Raw genomic sequence first — 19,757 nt, 5'->3', positions numbered from 1 at the left:
TTAGTGCAGTTCCGCAATAATCAGTATTATGCAGTGGTATGGAGAATTAAAGACGATCATACGTTTTAATTACGAGGGTCAGTAATTTGATTAATGTAGGGTAGGATATGAAACATACAACTATAGGTAACGAAGTTTGACGCAGCAGGCGCGACACGAAATCGACAGAAGCAAGAAGACATTCAAGTAAGTGACGGTATTCGAAATACAACAGCCACGTCAACATAACAACCAGACGCAACACTGTAAAGTTACGCTTTCCGCTTTCATTCCAGTCAAAATTTTTACTGTCTGTTGTAACAACTATCACTAAACCTCTCTCCATTTATCACTGAGAAACAATGATTTTTTGATTGTGTTTTTTCGTACTGCAATTTCACATCTCAGTGTCATATGTACACAATGTCAAAACACATTGAATGTATACTGTGTGTCCCATAAATACTGCAAGCTTAGATCTGAAATAAATGCTTTATCCTGAAAACCTTATTTCGCTTGCCAAAACTACTGGAAGTCATTATTGCGCTTCAGTTTCTCTTTTCCTGTCCATCCAGCCAATTTGTTCAACTGTTCTTGTAATGTAGTCATTCCGCATCACTGATATTTTCTCCCTTTTTAAATACCTGTCCTCATTTAACGAATTCATTTTTTAAGGAAGATAATTTTTGTGATTCAGCGACAGGGAACGAGTTAAACAAATTGTAGTCACTTTTGTAAAGGGCTCGAGTAAAACATGGAAGAATTTCCATTGTCAGCCTAAGCAAGCAGAGGATGAGCGTCAGCGCATGGTTGATGCACCATAATTTTGGAAATTTTGAGCGCAATGGGTTGAAGCTGCAGTGTTCATCCTTAAATGTCAGTGTAAAAGGTGTCACGAAATCAGCAAGTAAAAAATCCGTGCATTGCACTCGTGTATTTACGTATATAAGCCGATTTCCAAATTTTTCTTGTGAGAGACCACGAGTGCCACATAGGTCCGATTCGAAATTTTAAATGCTAATATTCTATTATACTGTTCGTGTTGTTTTCGCATAATCTTTCACTGATTGCGTCAATGCTGGTGTGATTGCCCCCCTTCCCTTCCCCCATCTCTCTCTCTCTCTCTCTCTCTCTCTCTCTCTCTCTCTCTCTCTCTCTCTCTCTGTCATTTCCGTGTGCCGCGAGAAACTTTTGCCGTACCATATCGTTAATTGTACATACAATTTGTGCTTTTTAGACACTTTTGGCATCACTCAAAACAAACATTCCATAATTTCACCGTATATTTACATTGGGTAGATGCACTTTGGAGCCCTTTTATATAGGCACTTTTGCTTCGAACATGTTTCCCGTCATATCGATGAACATTCCTCCTGAGACATCCTGTACGTTCAGTGAACTAGATAAAGAAGCAATAGTGTCATATGTCAACGAGTAACTTGAAACTTTTATGTAAGGACAGGAGCATGCCATGCAGGAACTGTGGATCAAGTTTAAAAGAATAGTTGAACATACACTGCATAGATATGTACCTCACAGAAGAGTTCATGCTGGGACGAAACCATCCATGGTTGACAGTCACTGGTAAGAAATTCCCAAAGAAAGAGAGACTACTGTATTATAGGGGTAAAACAAACCAGACAGTTATAGATACAGAGATTAATTCTTGTACTACTGAAAGATGAGTGGAATAGGTATTAGTGTCAGTGGTGTTGAGAAACAGCTGAAATTGTTACAACCATACAAAGTTCCAGGGCCTAACTGAATCTTACTGAATTTGCAGCTAAGTCAGCCCGTCTTTTAACGAGCCTACCGTAGATCCCTTAAACAAAAAGCAGTGCCCAGTACTTGGAAAAAAGATGTAGAGGTAGAGGTCACACTCGTCTACAAACAGGATAGCAGAAGTGAGCCACAAAACTACCATCAAATACCCGTGATATCTATTTTTTGTAGTATTATGAACTCAAACATAACAAGGTAGCTCTAACAGAACGACCTCCTCCATGCCAACCAGCATGAATTACAAAAACATCAATCATGTGAAACCCAACTCACAATTCTGTAACACAAGAGACAAAGACATGGATCAAGGCAGTCAGGTACATGCAGTATTCCTCGATTTCTGAAAAGTATATGCCTCAGTATCATATCTGTGCTTATTATCAAAAGTATGATCATATGGGATATCTACTGAAATTTGTGAATGGATTGAGGATTTTTTTTGTTTCTCCATCAAAGATGTAGAAACAGCTTTGAGTGTGCCCCAGGCAAGTGTATTTGGCCCTTTGCTGTTCATACTGCATATTAATGGTCTTGCAGGAGACATTTGTAGTAAAGTAATGTCTGAAAGAAGCTGTACAAGTATTGAGTCAGATCATAATAAGATACCAAAGTGGAGCAAAGACTGCCAACTTGTTTTAAATGTTCAAAAATGTAAAATTGTGCACTTCACAAATAAAATATTACTATAATGTCATTGAGTCAGAACTGTTGAAATTGGCCAACTCAAATAAATGCCTGGATGTAACACTTTGTAAGGATATGAAATGGAATGATCACATGGGTTCAGTTGCGGGTAAAGCAGATGGCAGACTTTGGTTTGTTGGTAGAATACTAGGGAAATTAAATGAGTCTAGAAAGTAGACTGCATTCAAAACACTTGTGCAATCCTTCGTAGAATATTATTGGAGTGAGTGGGACCCGTACCAAGTAGGACTAATGAAGGATAGTGAACAGATACAAAGGAGAACAGCACAAATGGCTTCAGGTTTGTTTGACCCAGGGGAGACTGTCATGACAATGCTGAAAGAACTGAACTGGCAGACACTGAAGATATCCCATGAAAATGTACTTAAAAAGTTTCTAGAACCAGCCTGAAGTGATGAATCTAGGAAAATACATGTGATGTTCAATAAGTTCGTCAACATATTTTTTTTTTCTCAGCCAATTTCAGTTGAAAAAATGTGGAATTGGTTCTGGGGACATATGGAATATTCCTGCTCCAGCCCCTGTAACTTCTTAAATTCCAATACATGACAGCACTATTTGCAGCCTTGAGGAAGGGTCTATAACAGAGGCGCATTCCAAGCAGAAAGCTGTCACTTTGCATAATGTCTACAGAGACCTGTCAATGAATGGCGAATCATTGGGTGAGGTGTCTGTCACGGTCTTGCAGACCTGTCCGATCCCCCACATGCCAGCCAGTTGCGCACAGTTACGACTCCTGCAATGTTAGACTTCAAGTGTTCATCATTGCGAAATGCAAATGATCCTTCTCATCCTCCATAGCAACGGAAGGCCTCACGCATGTCTGTGCACCTGATAGCAGCTCTCAAAACTTCATTGGACTGTTCTGCATCATCCACCCTACAACCTAGATCTCACACCGTCAGACTTCCGTCTCTTTGGCACAATGAAGAACGTATTCCGTGGGAAGCAGTACATGGATGAGGGGAGGTTACTGATGCAGCAAGACATTGGCTCTAACGTCAACTAGTAGAGTGGTACCACATGGGCATAAAGGCCCTCTCAGGAAGGTGGTGTAAGGCCATTGGATTCAACAGAAATTGTGTTGAAAAATAGGGTTTTGTAACCCAAAGAGTGAGGAATAATTGCTTGTTGAATGACTGTCGTACTACAACTTGCTCCCACAGGAGCTGCAAAGACAAGCTAAGAATAATTATAGCATGCACTGACCCTTTTAAGCAGTCATTTCCCCATTATCTGTACATGAATACAACAGGAGGAAGTGCTAATAACTGGTACAAAGGAAACACTGTCATGTGCTTCAAATTGGTTTGCACACTTCAGATGTAGATAAGTTAAACCAACTGAAAGTTACACATGGAATCAAAACTGTTCTACCACCTAGCTGGGGGGGGTTACAGTAGAGAAACTGGGTGCGAATACCCATCACATGATCTTGACTCTAGGGTTTTAGATGAAAATTAACGCACGCCTATGATGGACGCCTCACATGCCTTTCCCATGCCTGCTATCGTCGACAGCTGCTGCATATTCTCCTATGTAGGCCACATAATAACCAGTAGTAGATGAGTACTCAATTAAAGTGTTTTGTGGGGCAATGTTCCCCTGAGAATCTTATCTGCAATTAACCCTTTGATCCATTCAGATGAATGATGGCACACAGCTGCCTGAAACAACTGTAGGAGAGTTGCCTTTTTAAGCATTCATAAATTAGCACTAGCTGCAACCCCCCCCCCCCCCCTTGAGATGTGACTTCACTTTTGTTTCAGAATTTGAAATTTGCTGCTGTTAAAAGAAAGACAGCTCAGAAATTGGTCAAATAGTTTGTTGACAAAGGAACAGTGTTGTACAAGAATGGAGCATTCATCAGAAAGTTGCCACTGGATGATATTTTACAATGTATATAAAAGCCAAACCAAACAACAAACTTCCCACATTATAGTAGGGAAATGTATGCACTCATTACCCTTGTACAACTTTCTTTCCAACCCCATCTTCCTCATTTCTCAGTATTCTTAGCTGGTGCAGTCTCCTTAAATTTTGTTCCCCCAGAACTCGCTACATAGGAACACCTCTATTTTGTACACATATAAATACTTTTTACATCAGCCACTGTCTTTATTGTTGTTATTATTGTCATTACTATTACGACTACTACTAATACTACTACTGTTTACCACTACTAGAGTTAGCAGCTCCAGTTGTAGAAGTACTGCCAGTATTAACTTTGTTTATTAACTCACACTGCAACTTCAGACACCCAGATCATTTTAATTCTGATTGTCATATTAAAACTGTTATTTCTTAGGTAACTGTGGTGTAAAAAAAGGTACCCCTGGTCCGATGTAAGATAAGGCCTGATGGTCCTAATCAGATCAAGTTAAATAAATAAATAAGAATAAAACAACAGCACCTCAGATCACTTTGTTCAACTTTCAGTAGCCAGTCACCTTCAGGAAAGACTGTTTATAATTGGTCTGCAGAATTCTGTTGCGATCATGCTTCCACGAGTGATGAACTTTGCGGAAGGAGACCGAAATTGGTTGTTGTTCCAAAAATCATTCATGCTGTACACAACATTATTGAAGAGGGTCCACAGGCGATTTACTGTGAGATCCTTAGGCATATTGAGGCCTGTAGAATATTCTATTTTGATGAACATGTAGCTGGGAAAAAGGGATTATCTGAAGTGTTCAACACTACTTCACTAACTCACAATCAAGCTGTCAAATTCCATCTAACCTAAGCCTTGGTTACAATAAAGATCAATCTTTCACCACTACATACATTCAAGAAATTAATGCAGATCAAGAAGAAATTGAAAGTGTTTTCTTCTCTTTTTATTTGTGTACATATGACGTGTACATACGACGTCAAGAGCTATATCGTCATTATGTTAGAAGACAAAGTCAGCTTCAGGTATCGGGCGTTGCGTTTTTTTCTTTTTTTTCTTTTTTTTTTTTTTTTTTTTACAAATACCTGTTCCCAATAGATCCTGCAAAATTTGCCCAAGATTCAAAAACAGGCTCGTGTCAGGTGGTGTAAGGAAATGCTCAAAAAGTTCGAGAGAGGGAATGTAAACTCCACACACATCATAATAGGAGATGAAAAACGGATATATTCATATGAGCAGGAAACTAAGCAGCAGTCAACCATTACTTTAGAGGACCTAAGAATGGTATACAACACTTTTGCTTTGTGTCACCAATGGAATAGGAAGAATAACCAAAAACGTTGCATCATTTCTCATCATGTCAGTTGCAGTAGTCATCAGTCAACTATATGGCAGAGAGAAACATTGAATTCATATCTAACTGCCGTATTTTACTTATTTATGGCATAACAGCATATTTTTGTTCTTTATATCAATCAAAAAGCGTACTGAAGGCGATTTTTGTCACCTCAAGAAACTGTCAAATTCTTCCAAAGCCATGTGTGGATGTATCAACATCAGAGTGGAAAAAATATTTCCAGAATTGGTTCAAATGCATCCAAAAATACATAACTTTTGAAGTTGAATATTGTTAGATACGATCAAACAACTTGTTCGAATATGCTTACTTTCCATTATTTTCATTAAGACTTAAGAGCATGTCCTCTTATATTGAATAGTAAACTCACAAGTAAATTTACTGGTACATTCTTGCAGATGTCCAAACAAAATATCAGTTGTACTTACCAGAAAGACTGTAAAAATTCATTCAAGCTGTTAATCAGTGTTCAAATGAGATGTGGAGCAGCTAAGGGATGTACAGTCACTTTCCCTCACTTTTTATGAGTGGAACAGGAAAGGGAATGACTGGCGGTGGTACAAGGTACCATCTGCCACACACTATATGCTGACTTGTGGAGTATTTATTTAGTTGTAGATAATTTACTTCCAAATAAGGCAGAAGTATAAACCTGCATTTTTTGTGCAGTCAAGCAGAACACATTGTATCTGCAACCTTCGGCATGACAATGTGGCTCATGTGCACTGTTGAGTCTGTCAGTGTGTCTGGAAGGCTCATTTCAAGGGTACTCTGAGCATGTGTTTATTGTCAGTTTATGGCAACAAAAACATCCACAAGAGAGGATACCTGTGGAATTGGTGTCCACCACAGCTCCAACACTTCACAATCGCCATAGAACAGGGTGGAGGCAGCCAAGTATCAGTGTGTGTCCCAGTCATTAAGCCAGTGTTGTTGTCACAGTGCTAATCTTAGTCAAGACTACATCAACTCTCTGTGCACACTGTGCATTAACAGGACATAAATATCCACTTATTATGATACTCTGTGTACCCAGGAGGGTAGTTGACAATGTGGTTTTACCTTTTTACAGTGGATTTTCTTCTTAACAATTGAATATTCACTCTATCGATTAGTCTACGAGTTATAAGTGTTGTTCCACATTTTTCCTACAGATACAGAACTACACTAAATTCTCTGAACTGTGCTTCCAGATTTTCCAGACACAGCTTTAAATGTCCAGGTTGAAGCACTTTGAACTTGAGTCAATAAAAGAGACACTCATCAAACCCCTTTATGCTCAGAACTTCAGTCATGAAACTAAGGAACACTCAACATATGGTACGTACCACCTTGATCTACATTACTGACAGTTAGTGCTGATCACATTGCTGTTCTTTCCTGAAGCGAACTATTGCTCCATTTCTAGTGGACTTCCTGACTGCATCCAGTTGAAGAGAAAGCTCAGACACGTTAAATACATGGATATGGCGGGCAGCCTTCTGCTTATGTCACAAGTTCTTTATTACAGTCATATACAAAACTTAGAAATTTAGGTGCTTGCATTTGCCTGTTGTTGATTATAACTGTAGAGAAGAAGGAAAATAATTAATACCTCTTGTTGTCCTTTGATCACATAACAACAGAATTCTGCATAAAAATTGTTTGCTGTTTAATAGAACACTAGTATATTTTGTTTTCTAGGATGATGAAAGTGCTATGAAAGTAACGAATAAAGTAACACTAATGTATGTCACTATCAAAAGTATACATATCCGCTCAACAAAATTACAATAACAAAAAGATATGATTTAGTCCTCCCCTGCAAAATAAATTACCATAGTTTTGATCTTCATTTTGACAATCTAAATATAATTAATTTTCCTGTAACAAATGCAACAGTATACTTGCAGAAAATGCTTTTCTGTAGGGCACCAAATGTATACTGGAACAGAGGAAGTGAAACTCTGTTTAATGTCGCACCTGATATTACCGCCTCTGTTTTATCACCACCAATTATGAAAGAACTGGAAATATCTGGACTGAGAGCAGTAGTCACTAACTCCATCTCAGTTGACTGGCTACACTGGGGTAAAGTGTCTCCCTTCTACATTCTCTCCGGCAAGCTTTTGATCTGATCGTCACCTCATATGCTAGCACCAGAAACTGGCAGTACCTTTTGGACACACTAACATACCCACTAGTTAACCTGTCCCACTGACCAACTCTACCTGTCCCCTAGCAGAATGCAGCTCAGCATGTGGAAGGCTGTGGAGTAGCTATGCAGTGCCGTGGTACTCACTTTATGTAGGGGATGTTGGCCACCACGTGGTACTTGGACCCAGGGTCAAAGTCGATCTCCGACCTCAGCACGGGCGGCTTCACTCCACTGTAGTTCTCCCTGGAAGAAAATGGCTCACATTCATAAAAAATTTTGACACTTACATAAATTTGTTTGTAGCTACTGTATCTGTGGCTTTTAATCCAGTCACATCCTACATAAATGGCACTATTGGCCTTGCTTTTGGGACCTGGAAATTTATGAAACTAATTTGAAGAGTATCACATTGTTTATAGATTAACACTCAACAGTAATGAAAAACTTACTTTTTTATTTTAAAACTATCATCACTGAACAAAATTTCATTACACAATAAGAAGTTACTAGATTCCAGAATGAATCTTTCACTATGAAAAATAATTTGTGAAATAGGAGAGGTGGTTCTTGGAGAAGCAAACCTGTGAGGCTGGGTTGTAAGCCATACCTGCATGCTCAGTTGGTAAGATCACTTCCCACAAAAGACAAAGCTCCACATTTGCATCCCAGTCTGGCAGACAGTTTTAATGTGTCAGCATGTTTTAAAAAGCTTCTTCCATAATGTACTTTTTTTTACTATTCATTTTTGCTGTGATTTGATTTAAATCTGATGTAACTAGTTAGTGCAGTTTTTTTTCATCAGTTAGTACAGATCCCTATATATGAAGGGACTGCAAAAAATAAATTATACATTGTTATGGGAGGTGAAGTAATATCTACCGAATGCTGCACTACACTTCAGAGTGGCATACATGACAATATTTTTCAACACACGCACCAGGTCTCTGTAAACAATTGTCGGAATGGTCTTCCAATCACTCAGTTCCTCAGTGGTAGGAATCTGCTCCTCAGTCATGGGGCCATTCTAAGACCATTGTGTGAACATCCTCGCTGTTGGAAAATCTGTGACTGCTACAGATCAGTTCCTCTGTTGCTAGAGCACTGTCGTCCGGTCGATGTCGATGGCATTCCTTCCCGGCTGGCATCACCTACATCTGTGCGGCCTTGGTGAAACTGTTGGCTCTACAGCCAGATGTGACAATGTATTTGATCCACATACCACCAGAATTTCACTGTGAAACTGTGTGATTTAGATGATTCACCCACAAAAATCGTACTGTTCTGCGTACTTCAACTTTTGAGGATGTTACCAGTTGCTGTGCCATTTCACTCCCACATCACGATGCACGTGTTAACTGTACCACAGCAGAACTGTGTGTGCAGAAAACTCGAAACATACACTCTCTTCTGATAATGGACCAACCTTTTTGCACAGTAGTCTTAGGGTGGGATGACATGTGTAACTTACTTTCAGGAGTCATCTCATACATTTAATGAACTACAGTTCTGAGTACAGTGATTCACACTTTAAATGGTCTCAAAAATGTGATCAGACTGTTGGTGCTCTCTTGTCTGCAAGAATCTCTCTCCTGGAACATTCCAAATTTCAACAGTTGAATAATCACTTCACTGCAGTCCTCTCATAGTTGTGGAAATGAGGTAATGTCACATCGTTAGCGCATATAAAATAGAGGGAAACATTCCACGTGGGAAAAATATATCTAAAAACAAAGATGATGTTACTTACCAAATGAAAGCGCTGGCACGTCAATAGACACACAAACAAACACAAACATACACACAATTCTAGCTTTCACAACCAACGGTTGCTTCGTCTCCTTCCCTCTTTCCTGACAAAGCAACCGTTGGTTGCAAAAGATAGAATTTTGTGTGTATGTTTGTGCATCTATCGACGTGCCAGCGCTTTCATTTGGTAAGTCACATCATCTTTGTTTTTAGATGACACACAAACAAACACAAACATACACACAAAATTCTAGCTTTCGCAACCAACGGTTGCCTCATCAGGAAATAGGGAAGGAGAGGGAAAGATGAAAGGATGTGGGTTTTAAGGGAGAGGGTAAGGAGTCATTCCAATCCCGGGAGTGGAAAGACTTACCTTAGGGGGATAAGTCTTTCCACTCTCGGGATTGGAATGACTCCTTACCCTCTCCCTTAAAACCCACATCCTTTCATCTTTCCCTCTCCTTCCCTCTTTCCTGACCGTTGGTTGCGAAAGCTAGAATTTTGTGTGTATGTTTGTGTGTCTATCGACCTGCCAGCGCAGGTTTTATATATATATAAAAACAAAGATGAGGTGACTTACCGAACAAAAGCGCTGGCAGGTCGATAGACACACAAACAAACACAAACATACACACAAAATTCAAGCTTTCGCAGCAAACTGTTGCCTCATCAGGAAAGAGGGAAGGAGAGGGGAAGACGAAAGGAAGTGGGTTTTAAGGGAGAGGGTAAGGAGTCATTCCAATCCCGGGAGCGGAAAGACTTACCTTAGGGGGAAAAAAGGACAGGTATACACTCGCACACACGCACATATCCATCCACACATACAGACACAAGCAGACATATTTAAAGACAAAGAGTTTGGGCAGAGATGTCAGTCGAGGCAGAAGTGTAGAGGCAAAGAAGTTGTTGAAAGACAGGTGAGGTATGAGTGGCGGCAACTTGAAATTAGCGGAGATTGAGGCCTGGCGGATGACGAGAAGAGAGGATGTACTGAAGGGCAAGTTCCCATCTCCGGAGTTCGGATAGGTTGGTGTTGGTGGGAAGTATCCAGATAACCCGGACGGTGTAACACTGTGCCACGATGTGCTGGCTGTGCACCAAGGCATGTTTAGCCACAGGGTGATCCTCATTACCAACAAACACTGTCTGCCTGTGTCCATTCATGCGAATGGACAGTTTGTTGCTGGTCATTCCCACATAGAATGCATCACAGTGTAGGCAGGTCAGTTGGTAAATCACGTGGGTGCTTTCACACGTGGCTCTGCCTCTGATCGTGTACACCTTCCGGGTTACAGGACTGGAGTAGGTGGTGGTGGGAGGGTGCATGGGACAGGTTTTGCATCGGGGGCGGTTACAAGGATAGGAGCCAGAGGGTAGGGAAGGTGGTTTGGGGATTTCATAGGGATGAACTAACAGGTTACGAAGGTTAGGTGGACGGCGGAAAGACACTCTTGGCGGAGTGGGGAGGAGTTCATGAAGGATGGATCTCATTTCAGGGCAGGATTTGAGGAAGTCGTATCCCTGCTGGAGAGCCACATTCAGAGTCTGGTCCAGTCCCAGAAAGTATCCTGTCACAAGTGGGGCACTTTTGTGGTTCTTCTGTGGGGGATTCTGGGTTTGAGGGGACAAGGAAGTGGCTCTGGTTATTTGCTTCTGTACCAGGTCGGGAGGGTAGTTGCGGGATGCGAAAGCTGTTTTCAGGTTGTTGGTGTAATGATTCAGGGATTCCGGACTGGAGCAGATTCGTTTGCCACGAAGACCTAGGCTGTAGGGAAGGGACCGTTTGATGTGGAATGGGTGGCAGCTGTCATAATGGAGGTACTGTTGCTTGTTGGTGGGTTTGATGTGGACGGACGTGTGAAGTTGGCCATTGGACAGGTGGAGGTCAACGTCAAGGAAAGTGGCATGGGATTTGGAGTAGGACCAGGTGAAACTGATGGAACCAAAGGAGTTGAGGTTGGAGAGGAAATTCTGGAGTTCTTCTTCACTGTGAGTCCAGATCATGAAGATGTCATCAATAAATCTGTACCAAACTTTGGGTTGGCAGACTTGGGTAACCAAGAAGGTTTCCTCTAAGTGACCCATGAATAGGTTGGCGTACGAGGGGGCCATCCTGGTGCCCATGGCTGTTCCCTTTAATTGTTGGTATGTCTGGCCCTCAAAAGTGAAGAAGTTGTGGGTCAGGATGAAGCTGGCTAAGGTGATGAGGAAAGAGGTTTTAGGTAGGGTGGCAGGTGATCGGCGTGAAAGGAAATGCTCCATCGCAGCGAGGCCCTGGACATGCGGAATATTTGTGTATAAGGACGTGGCATCAATGGTTACAAGGATGGTTTCCGGGGGTAACAGATTGGGTAAGGATTCCAGGCGTTCAAGGAAGTGGTTGGTGTCCTTGATGAAGGATGGGAGACTGCATGTAATGGGTTGAAGGTGTTGATCTATATATATATATATATATATATATATATATATATATATATATATAGACACACACACACACACACACACACACACACACACACACACACACACACACACACACACACACACAACAAGTGTCACATATGAATACAAACTATGCAGGAAAGTTAATTCAACAGCAATAGAGAGTTTTTTAAACATTGTCAAGGAACAAGAGTGGAAGGATGTTTATAGCACTGATAACATAGATGATAAATATAATGCTTTCCGCAACACATTTCTGATCTTCTTTGAGAGGTGCTTTCCATTAGAGCATTCTAAATGAGGTACTAGCAGTAATAGGCAGCCTGGGTGGCTGACTAGTGGGATAAGGGTATCTTGTAGAACAAAGCGGGAATTATATTAAAATGTTAGAAGTAGTCACAATCAAGCTACTGTAGCCCACTACAAACAGTACTGTAAGGTGCTTTAAAATGTTATTAGGAAGGCAAAGAGTATGTGGTATGCAAATAGAATAGCTAATTCAAAGGATAAAATTAAAACCAAATGGTCAGTTGTGAAGGAAGTGTCCAGTCAGCAGAACAAGGTCGACGATATAAAGCCAGTTCACAGTAAAAAGATTTCTGTTACTGATAAATCAGATATATGTACAGTATTTAACAATCATTTTATGACCATTAATGGTGAATTAAATAAAAAATTAGTTTCTACAGGCAATCATATAGCTCTCTTGGCAAATGCCTTTCTGAGATTGATGTCTGAAATATTCCTCTGTGATACAGACAGGGGGAGACTGAGTCAATAATTAAATCACTGAAGACTTAGGACCCTCATGGATATGATGGAGTGCCTAGCTGAATATTAAAGTACTGTGCTGCACTTGTTAGCCCTGTACTTAGCCATATTTGATTTTTCCTTTAGCAATGATCAGTTTCCTGAATGAATTAGTACTTAGTAGTAAAGCTGCTTTATAAAAAGAGACAAAGGGATAATGGAGACAATTTTAGACGTATTTCTATGCCATCAGTGTTTGCTAAAGTTATTGAAAAGGCTGCACAGGATAATTGATCATTTTATATTGGACGATTTGCCATCAAATGTACAGTTCGGCTGTAGAAGTCTTTTAACAACTGAAAATGCTATATTCTCTTTTCTCTGTGAGGTACTGGATGGGTTAAACAAAAGGTTTCAAATGCTAGCATACTTTTTGATTTAACTAAGGTGTTTAATTGTGTTTATCATAAAATATTGCTCCAGAAGTTGAACCATTATGGAATATGGGGAGCAGCTCACAATTGGTTCACCTCTTACTTTAGCAACAGTCAGCAAAAGTTCATTATTCACAATGTTGAGAATGGCTGTGATGCGGGGTCTGAGAGGGGTACACTCAAGTGGGGGTGCCCCAGGGATCAGTGTTGGGTTTACTCTAAAATATTTCTGTTTGCTGATGACACTAGATTGGTAGTAAAGGCTGTTGTGTGCAAGATTGGCCTGGTTTCAAATAGTGCTGTTCATGACCTAAGTTCATGGCTTGTAGAAAATAAACTAATGCTAAACCACAATAAGACTCAGTTTTTACAGTTTCTAACACACAATTCAACAAAACCTGACGTTTTAACTTCACAGAATGGGTATACAATTAGTGAAACTGAACAGTTCAAATTTCTAGGTGTTCAGATAGACAGTAAACTGTTGTGGAAAGCCCATGTTCAGGATCTTGTTCAAAGACTTAATGCTACCATTTTTATTATTCGAATGGTATCTGAAGTGAGTGATCGTTCAACACAATAATTAGTCCACTTTGTTTATTTTCATTTGCTTATGTGGTACGGTATTATATTTTGGGGTAACTCTTCCCATTCGAAAAGGATATTTTTGGCTCAGAAGTGGGCAGTTTGGGCGATAAGTAGTGTAAGTACACGAACCTCTTGTCGACCCCTGTTCACGAGTCTGGATATTTTGACATTGGCCCCTCCTCCCCCCCCCCCCCCTCTCTCTCTCTCTCTCTCTCTCTCTCTCTCTCTCTCTCTCTCTCTCTCTCTCTCTCTCTCTCCTTACAGTCATTTCTTGTTAACAATATTAGCTTATTCCCAAGAATAAGCAACTTCCACTCAGTTAATACTCATGTTTCCATCTAGGGTTTCTAAAGATTGCTACCAGAGACTCTGCAATGGGAATGTGGGAATAATGTATTAGGGTCATTAAAAAAGAAACTAGCCAGAGGCTGTAAAATGAAAACCTTCGCTGGAGTGATCATAACGCCATTGCCTGTGGAAGAATGTGCAGTTCCAATAAGAGTGCTGAGGCTCCAGACTTACTGCCAGAGGGACACACGCGCACACACACAGGTGACGACAGTGTGAGCTTGTGAGCGTAGTGCCACCAGCTGTTCCAAGTAGTGCTGAAAACAGTGAAATGGAGGCTGCAAAAGAAGAGCAAAGACATGTATTGTGTTTGCTGACAGTGGAAGTATTGCAGAGAATGGAAATCTACTAAAGAATGGCATAATTATATGAAGAGCATTTCATCTGCATCACAAGAGTCAAGATGTGGCACAAGCAATTCGAGGAAGGACAGACGTCACTGAAGGACAGATGTCATTGGCCGATGACATACGATCTGGAATGCCACACTGCTGTACCATTATCATTGTTCTTTAAGTGAATGTCATCGTTACTAGAGACTGGTATGTTACAGTGGCAGCCATTACCCCAGAGTTCAAACAGAGCATTAGAGTTGCAACAGACATGTCACACTCCTTCTGGTGCAAGGAAATGCAGTACACGGCTTTGCTCTTCTTTTGAAGTCTCCATTTCGTTGTTTTCAACGCTACTGAGCACAGTGGACGGTTGATGCATGCAAGTGCTTACTCTGTCAAGACGGGAGTGTGTGTCCGCGTCCCTCTAGTGGTGAGTTTGGGGCCTCAGCGCTGTTGCAGGGATTACCCCCTTGTTCTGTAAGCAATGGTACAACAATCCTGTCAGTGGTTTTCATTTTATAGCTTCCGGCTTTTTTCTTTTAAAATGACAATAATACATCACTTGTGTAGGATCAGCCAGAGACCTCCACCAAATCCTTTCAACCCAGTGGTGCTATTCTGTTCCCACATACCTCCTGGTGGAACCTCTAATAGTGGTGTTTGGAAATCATTGGTGGAAACGCCAGTGGTAACGAGAGGTCAAATCAGAACCGGAGGTGTGCTCAGGTAGTGCTGACGATTTAAGCAGCTACTCACAGTAAGCTGTAAGTCAGAGTTCGTGACCTTGTCTAGCATTCGTTTTCGTTAGCCACCATGTATTTGCTACATTGCAAATGCAGTATTTCTGAACAGTTTTCGACGATATCAATAAATATCACAGTGAATCCCTTGATTTCGTCCCTGCCATCTGTACATCTCAGTAGTGGTCCTGTGGATCTTCAGAAAAAAATATAAAACAGACACTGACTGATTTCCTTCTTTCATTCTACATTCTTGTACGACTCTGCTACTTCTCTTTCCTCAATGGTGGAACCTTCTGTCCTTTGAAAAAATCTGATGGAACTTCACAGCGAATTTGTCACTAACCAGAGGAAGAGTAGAATTATCTTACACCTCGATTTGGGATACATCAGGACTATTTAAAGACAGAGAGTGTACATCAACAGGGATTTACTACCTATACACCATTTAGCTCAATCTACTGACAAAATGTGTGTCAAAGGAGACTGTACAAGGAAGGAATAAGATTCCTCATGGCACAGAACAGTCCTGAAGGTTTATGTATATTGATAACTTAGTGCTCTTGGCTACACAAGAAGGAACCTGATAAACATTTAACATCCTGGTGGAAACAAGAAAGAACTATTGAATGACTGCCAACTTAAACTTTGAACGCCTGAAAGTGTAGGTTCACTGCAAATCTTAGTGGTCAAGCTACAATCCCCAGCAATTTTGTTGTTAATGGTAAACTGTAGCATCAAAAAAATTACAGAGGCTAACCCCTGCAAAATCTGCATTTATAATGGAAACCTCCAGTCTGAATTGTACAAACCACCTCTAAAAGGATTTGTTGAGTATTTTGCACTGGGTGGCTCAGAAACACAAAAGTTGTGGAAATGGAAAGGAAAAATGTAAACTGTTTTAAGAGGTGGCAAATGTACATCAAATTCAGATGCTACAAGTCCCCTTGGGACTTGTCACCATCTAAATGAGAAAGGTTTTCTTTCTTCAGATCATAGGAGAACTATGCATCACACAGTGGGAATGTTCTAACTATAACAGCATAGTATAGGTGAGTGTGTTAAGTGGTTGTATACTGTAGTAGTATGCTATTTGGATCTGTTGGGAGAATTCTACAAAGGTGTTAAGTACACTGTATTGAAGGATTTAAGGCATATGTAAAGCATCACATACACTGTTGTTTTGAAGCTGCTTCAGTAATTACAACCAGTTGTATTAATTGAATGTCATCTGTTGTCAGTCACAGCTAAGATGCGTATACAATAAAATACACTATTTCACCATCATTCTTCGCATTTGAAAATTCACAAGTGCATGGGACCTAGTGGACTCCTTTGGTAAATATCTAAGCAGTTTCAGTAGTAAGTAGAGCTCTTGTAGTAGTATCATGATACAATGTCAACAAGTAAAAATGTCATTATTGTAAGACAACAGAAACCCGAGTCAAATTAAAGCACGTGCTTATGTAAGGTGTACACAGGTGACTGACCAACTGCACTTGATATTAAGTGCTGTGACAACATATCAGTTGATCTCACAGTGTCAATCATCAGGAGAAGTAAACCAGAAAATTTGTGTGACACCAGATCTTACTGCCAAGTGCAGTGCGTTGGCATATGTGCTCCTTGACCAGTGGTGCTTACATTATAACAGAACAACTTTTCATCAGTATAATGTGGAAAAATAAAAAACACAAAAATGCTTAAAGTGATTTACAAAACAACACCATCAAAAGTAAAACACAAAACGAGGCTACATTTTATAGAAAACAGTCTACATGTACGATAGTAAATATTTTACTGGTTAGCAAGAATTAAGTTGTCTGTGCAAGGATACATGAAAATAATAAAGTGGTTTTATGTAGCAAAGTGAACTCTCAGTCAAAAACACTAAGTAGTGTCATAGTTATTAAGTCATATCACCTATTATGTTGCACTAAGAGCTTTATTAGCAAACAAATATGAAACTGAAGTACAAAAGTACTCCACAAGGTCCAAGGCATTGAGTGTATTTAAATGTAAAGGGAGATTCTTAAATATTAAACAATGGAAAATCCAGGGTGGAATAATGATAAAATTTTGGAAAGGATGGATTGCTGCTCACCATATACCAGAGACATTGAGTTGCAGACAGACACAACCAAATACTAAAAGCCGGAAGGCCTACTTCTGAAATGCACGCATGCATGCGTACCATACAAATGTGTAGGAGAGCAACTCAGAGAATTTAAATAAAAGCCGTTTGAAGAAAGGACTACAGTGAGTTAGTTGATTGCACCACATTTGTACAGCGTGTACCTTACATATTACAATGGGATGACGATAAGATACAACAACACACAGATATAACCACACAGATAATTATGTTTCCGTATCTCCATACAGAATGGGGCAGGACATGGATTAGTACTATGGTACAAGATAGCCATTAATAACTGTAGGATTAGTGAGATTGGAAATCCAGTGGTGACACACAAATTACTAGTATCAAACAGAACTGAGGAGGTTGCTGGGTTTAACATCCCTAAATGATGGGCAGAGCTCCATCCTCGACAATGTTATGAGCCCTCATACCAAAATAGACTCCATACAGGTTTGAAAGGTAACCCAGGAGCTGCTAGAGGATCTGTCATTTGGAAACTCTACGACACCTTTCCTCCCCTTTCTTGTCAAATGCTGGTGCTGAAAAATTTCTTTCCCCACCTGTACTTAAAATCAGTTATTTCTGGATGGAAAGCCACTGTACTAGTACACACTTGTGAGGTCAGTTACAGAGGATGGTTAGTTTGTACAGTAAGAACTTGTTAAGAGAAGATATATACTATGGTTTAGTGAAGTGTGTCAATGAAATACAAAAATGGTTGTAAGCAATTTTGTGCACTGATCTTGTAAGTTTCATTTTGTAATTAGGTATGACATGCAACAGCTTTTGCCACTATAAATTCAGTATTGAATGAGATCTGGCTGAGGACAGACATAGAACTCTCTGTGGACATTTACTGTCTTAAATTGGACCAAAATAATTGCTAAAGGGTTTGTATGATAACTATGTGCACATTTTGTACTTTTTTTGTATCAGATGGTTGATCTGTTTCACGAAATACAGGCAACATTACAAATATGGTAATGGAAAGTCACTAGTGGACTATAAATAATGGGAGTACAGACAGTAATTCACCGTACAGTTGAGGTGTTGGGTGACTTACAGGTACACAAACAAGTCAAAATACTCGTAAAATTTTCAGAGTTACGCGAGTCAGTTTTTGTTGGATAGCAGCCTCTTCATTTGTCATCATAAAACAGTATCTATCAGTTAATTTTGTGATTTTCATACATAAAGTTCAATTAAATCCTTTCAGATTTACTTTTGAAGTCATTTTGGTACAAATAATGCCTATGCATGTGTTCCTATCACAGCCAAATTAGCTATCAATACATTTTATTATTTTTTAACCACAATACAAAATTAAAACATTTCAAACAATTATTTCAATTTACAAAATTAAATTCTTTACATTCAAATTATTGTTGTCTTTTTTGGTTCTGTGCCTCAATCGGTAAAAATGGAACCCTCAGAGGATCACTTTGTTGTCTGTCTGTCTTTTTCTCAGGAATGGGTACATGTATCAAGAATTTATGTAGCATACTAAGGCCTATGGTCCGTTGTTGATGTAACAATTTGAAGCTTCTAAGCCAATGGAGTAAAACGATATGGCCATATATGTCACATATTTTGATACTCACTCATCAAAATCTATAGGGTACTTCCCATTGATCTACAATGATGAAACTTGGCAAGACATCAGATTTGACAGTACAAGTAAAGGAGAGTATCTGAAAATTGTTAATTTGTAATTATATCACATGAAAAATACATTCTTTTGTCATTTGTTATCTGAGGCCAAAACTGAAATTAAAACTATCAGTAGTTCTGCATTCAGACTTACTGAGTCACAATGGTAAAAGTCAAATATCAGGCAAAGGGTGACTTTATTGTTCGTATGATGCATTTCGAAATTTATCCGTCATCAGATATGTTGCATGTCGATATGGCTTTTCAAGTTGTATATGAAACAAACTATTGCAGACTAGCCACATACAAGTTGAAACCCCATATCTGTGTGCAGCATTCACTCCTGGATATCTGATAGTGGATAAATTCTGAAACACATCATATGAGAAATAAAATCATTCCTTGCCTTATGTTCGACTTTTGCCATTATGACCCAGCCACCCTGAATGCAGAACTACTGACTGTAATAATCATGGGTGTCTGTCTCCTGCAATGACATTATGCCACATCTATATTATTGAAATTAAAAGATTCTGGAAAATCTTGCTGTCACTGTGACCAATATTTTACCAGTACCGGAGTCAATAACAGGCAAATATGGTCAAGATTCTTGGTTCCCGGAATGGATGAACTGTCTATACATTTAATTAAGTTTGCATGGAACTCTCAGTGTGCAAGACCTACTGAAACCTGGCCAATTTTTTGTTGTTGTTAGGCCTTATTTCCA

At 39.7% G+C, this 19,757-nt stretch overlaps 1 protein-coding gene across 2 annotated transcripts in view; it reads right to left on the bottom strand.

The window, feature by feature from the left end:
• Positions 1 to 7,994: 7,994 nt before the first annotated feature.
• The window catches only part of LOC126428191 (angiotensin-converting enzyme-like), a 214,686-nt gene continuing 202,923 nt past the window's right edge, over positions 7,995 to 19,757 (bottom strand). For both annotated transcript variants that reach the window (XM_050090107.1, XM_050090108.1), the window contains exon 12: positions 7,995 to 8,097. In XM_050090107.1, coding sequence (XP_049946064.1) covers positions 7,995 to 8,097 — 103 coding nt within the window. The remainder of the gene's footprint in view (positions 8,098 to 19,757) is intronic.

Source organism: Schistocerca serialis, chromosome 12, assembly GCF_023864345.2.
Source record: "Schistocerca serialis cubense isolate TAMUIC-IGC-003099 chromosome 12, iqSchSeri2.2, whole genome shotgun sequence".
Lineage (NCBI taxonomy): Eukaryota > Metazoa > Arthropoda > Insecta > Orthoptera > Acrididae > Schistocerca > Schistocerca serialis.
This window is presented reverse-complemented; position numbering and strand designations above follow the sequence as displayed.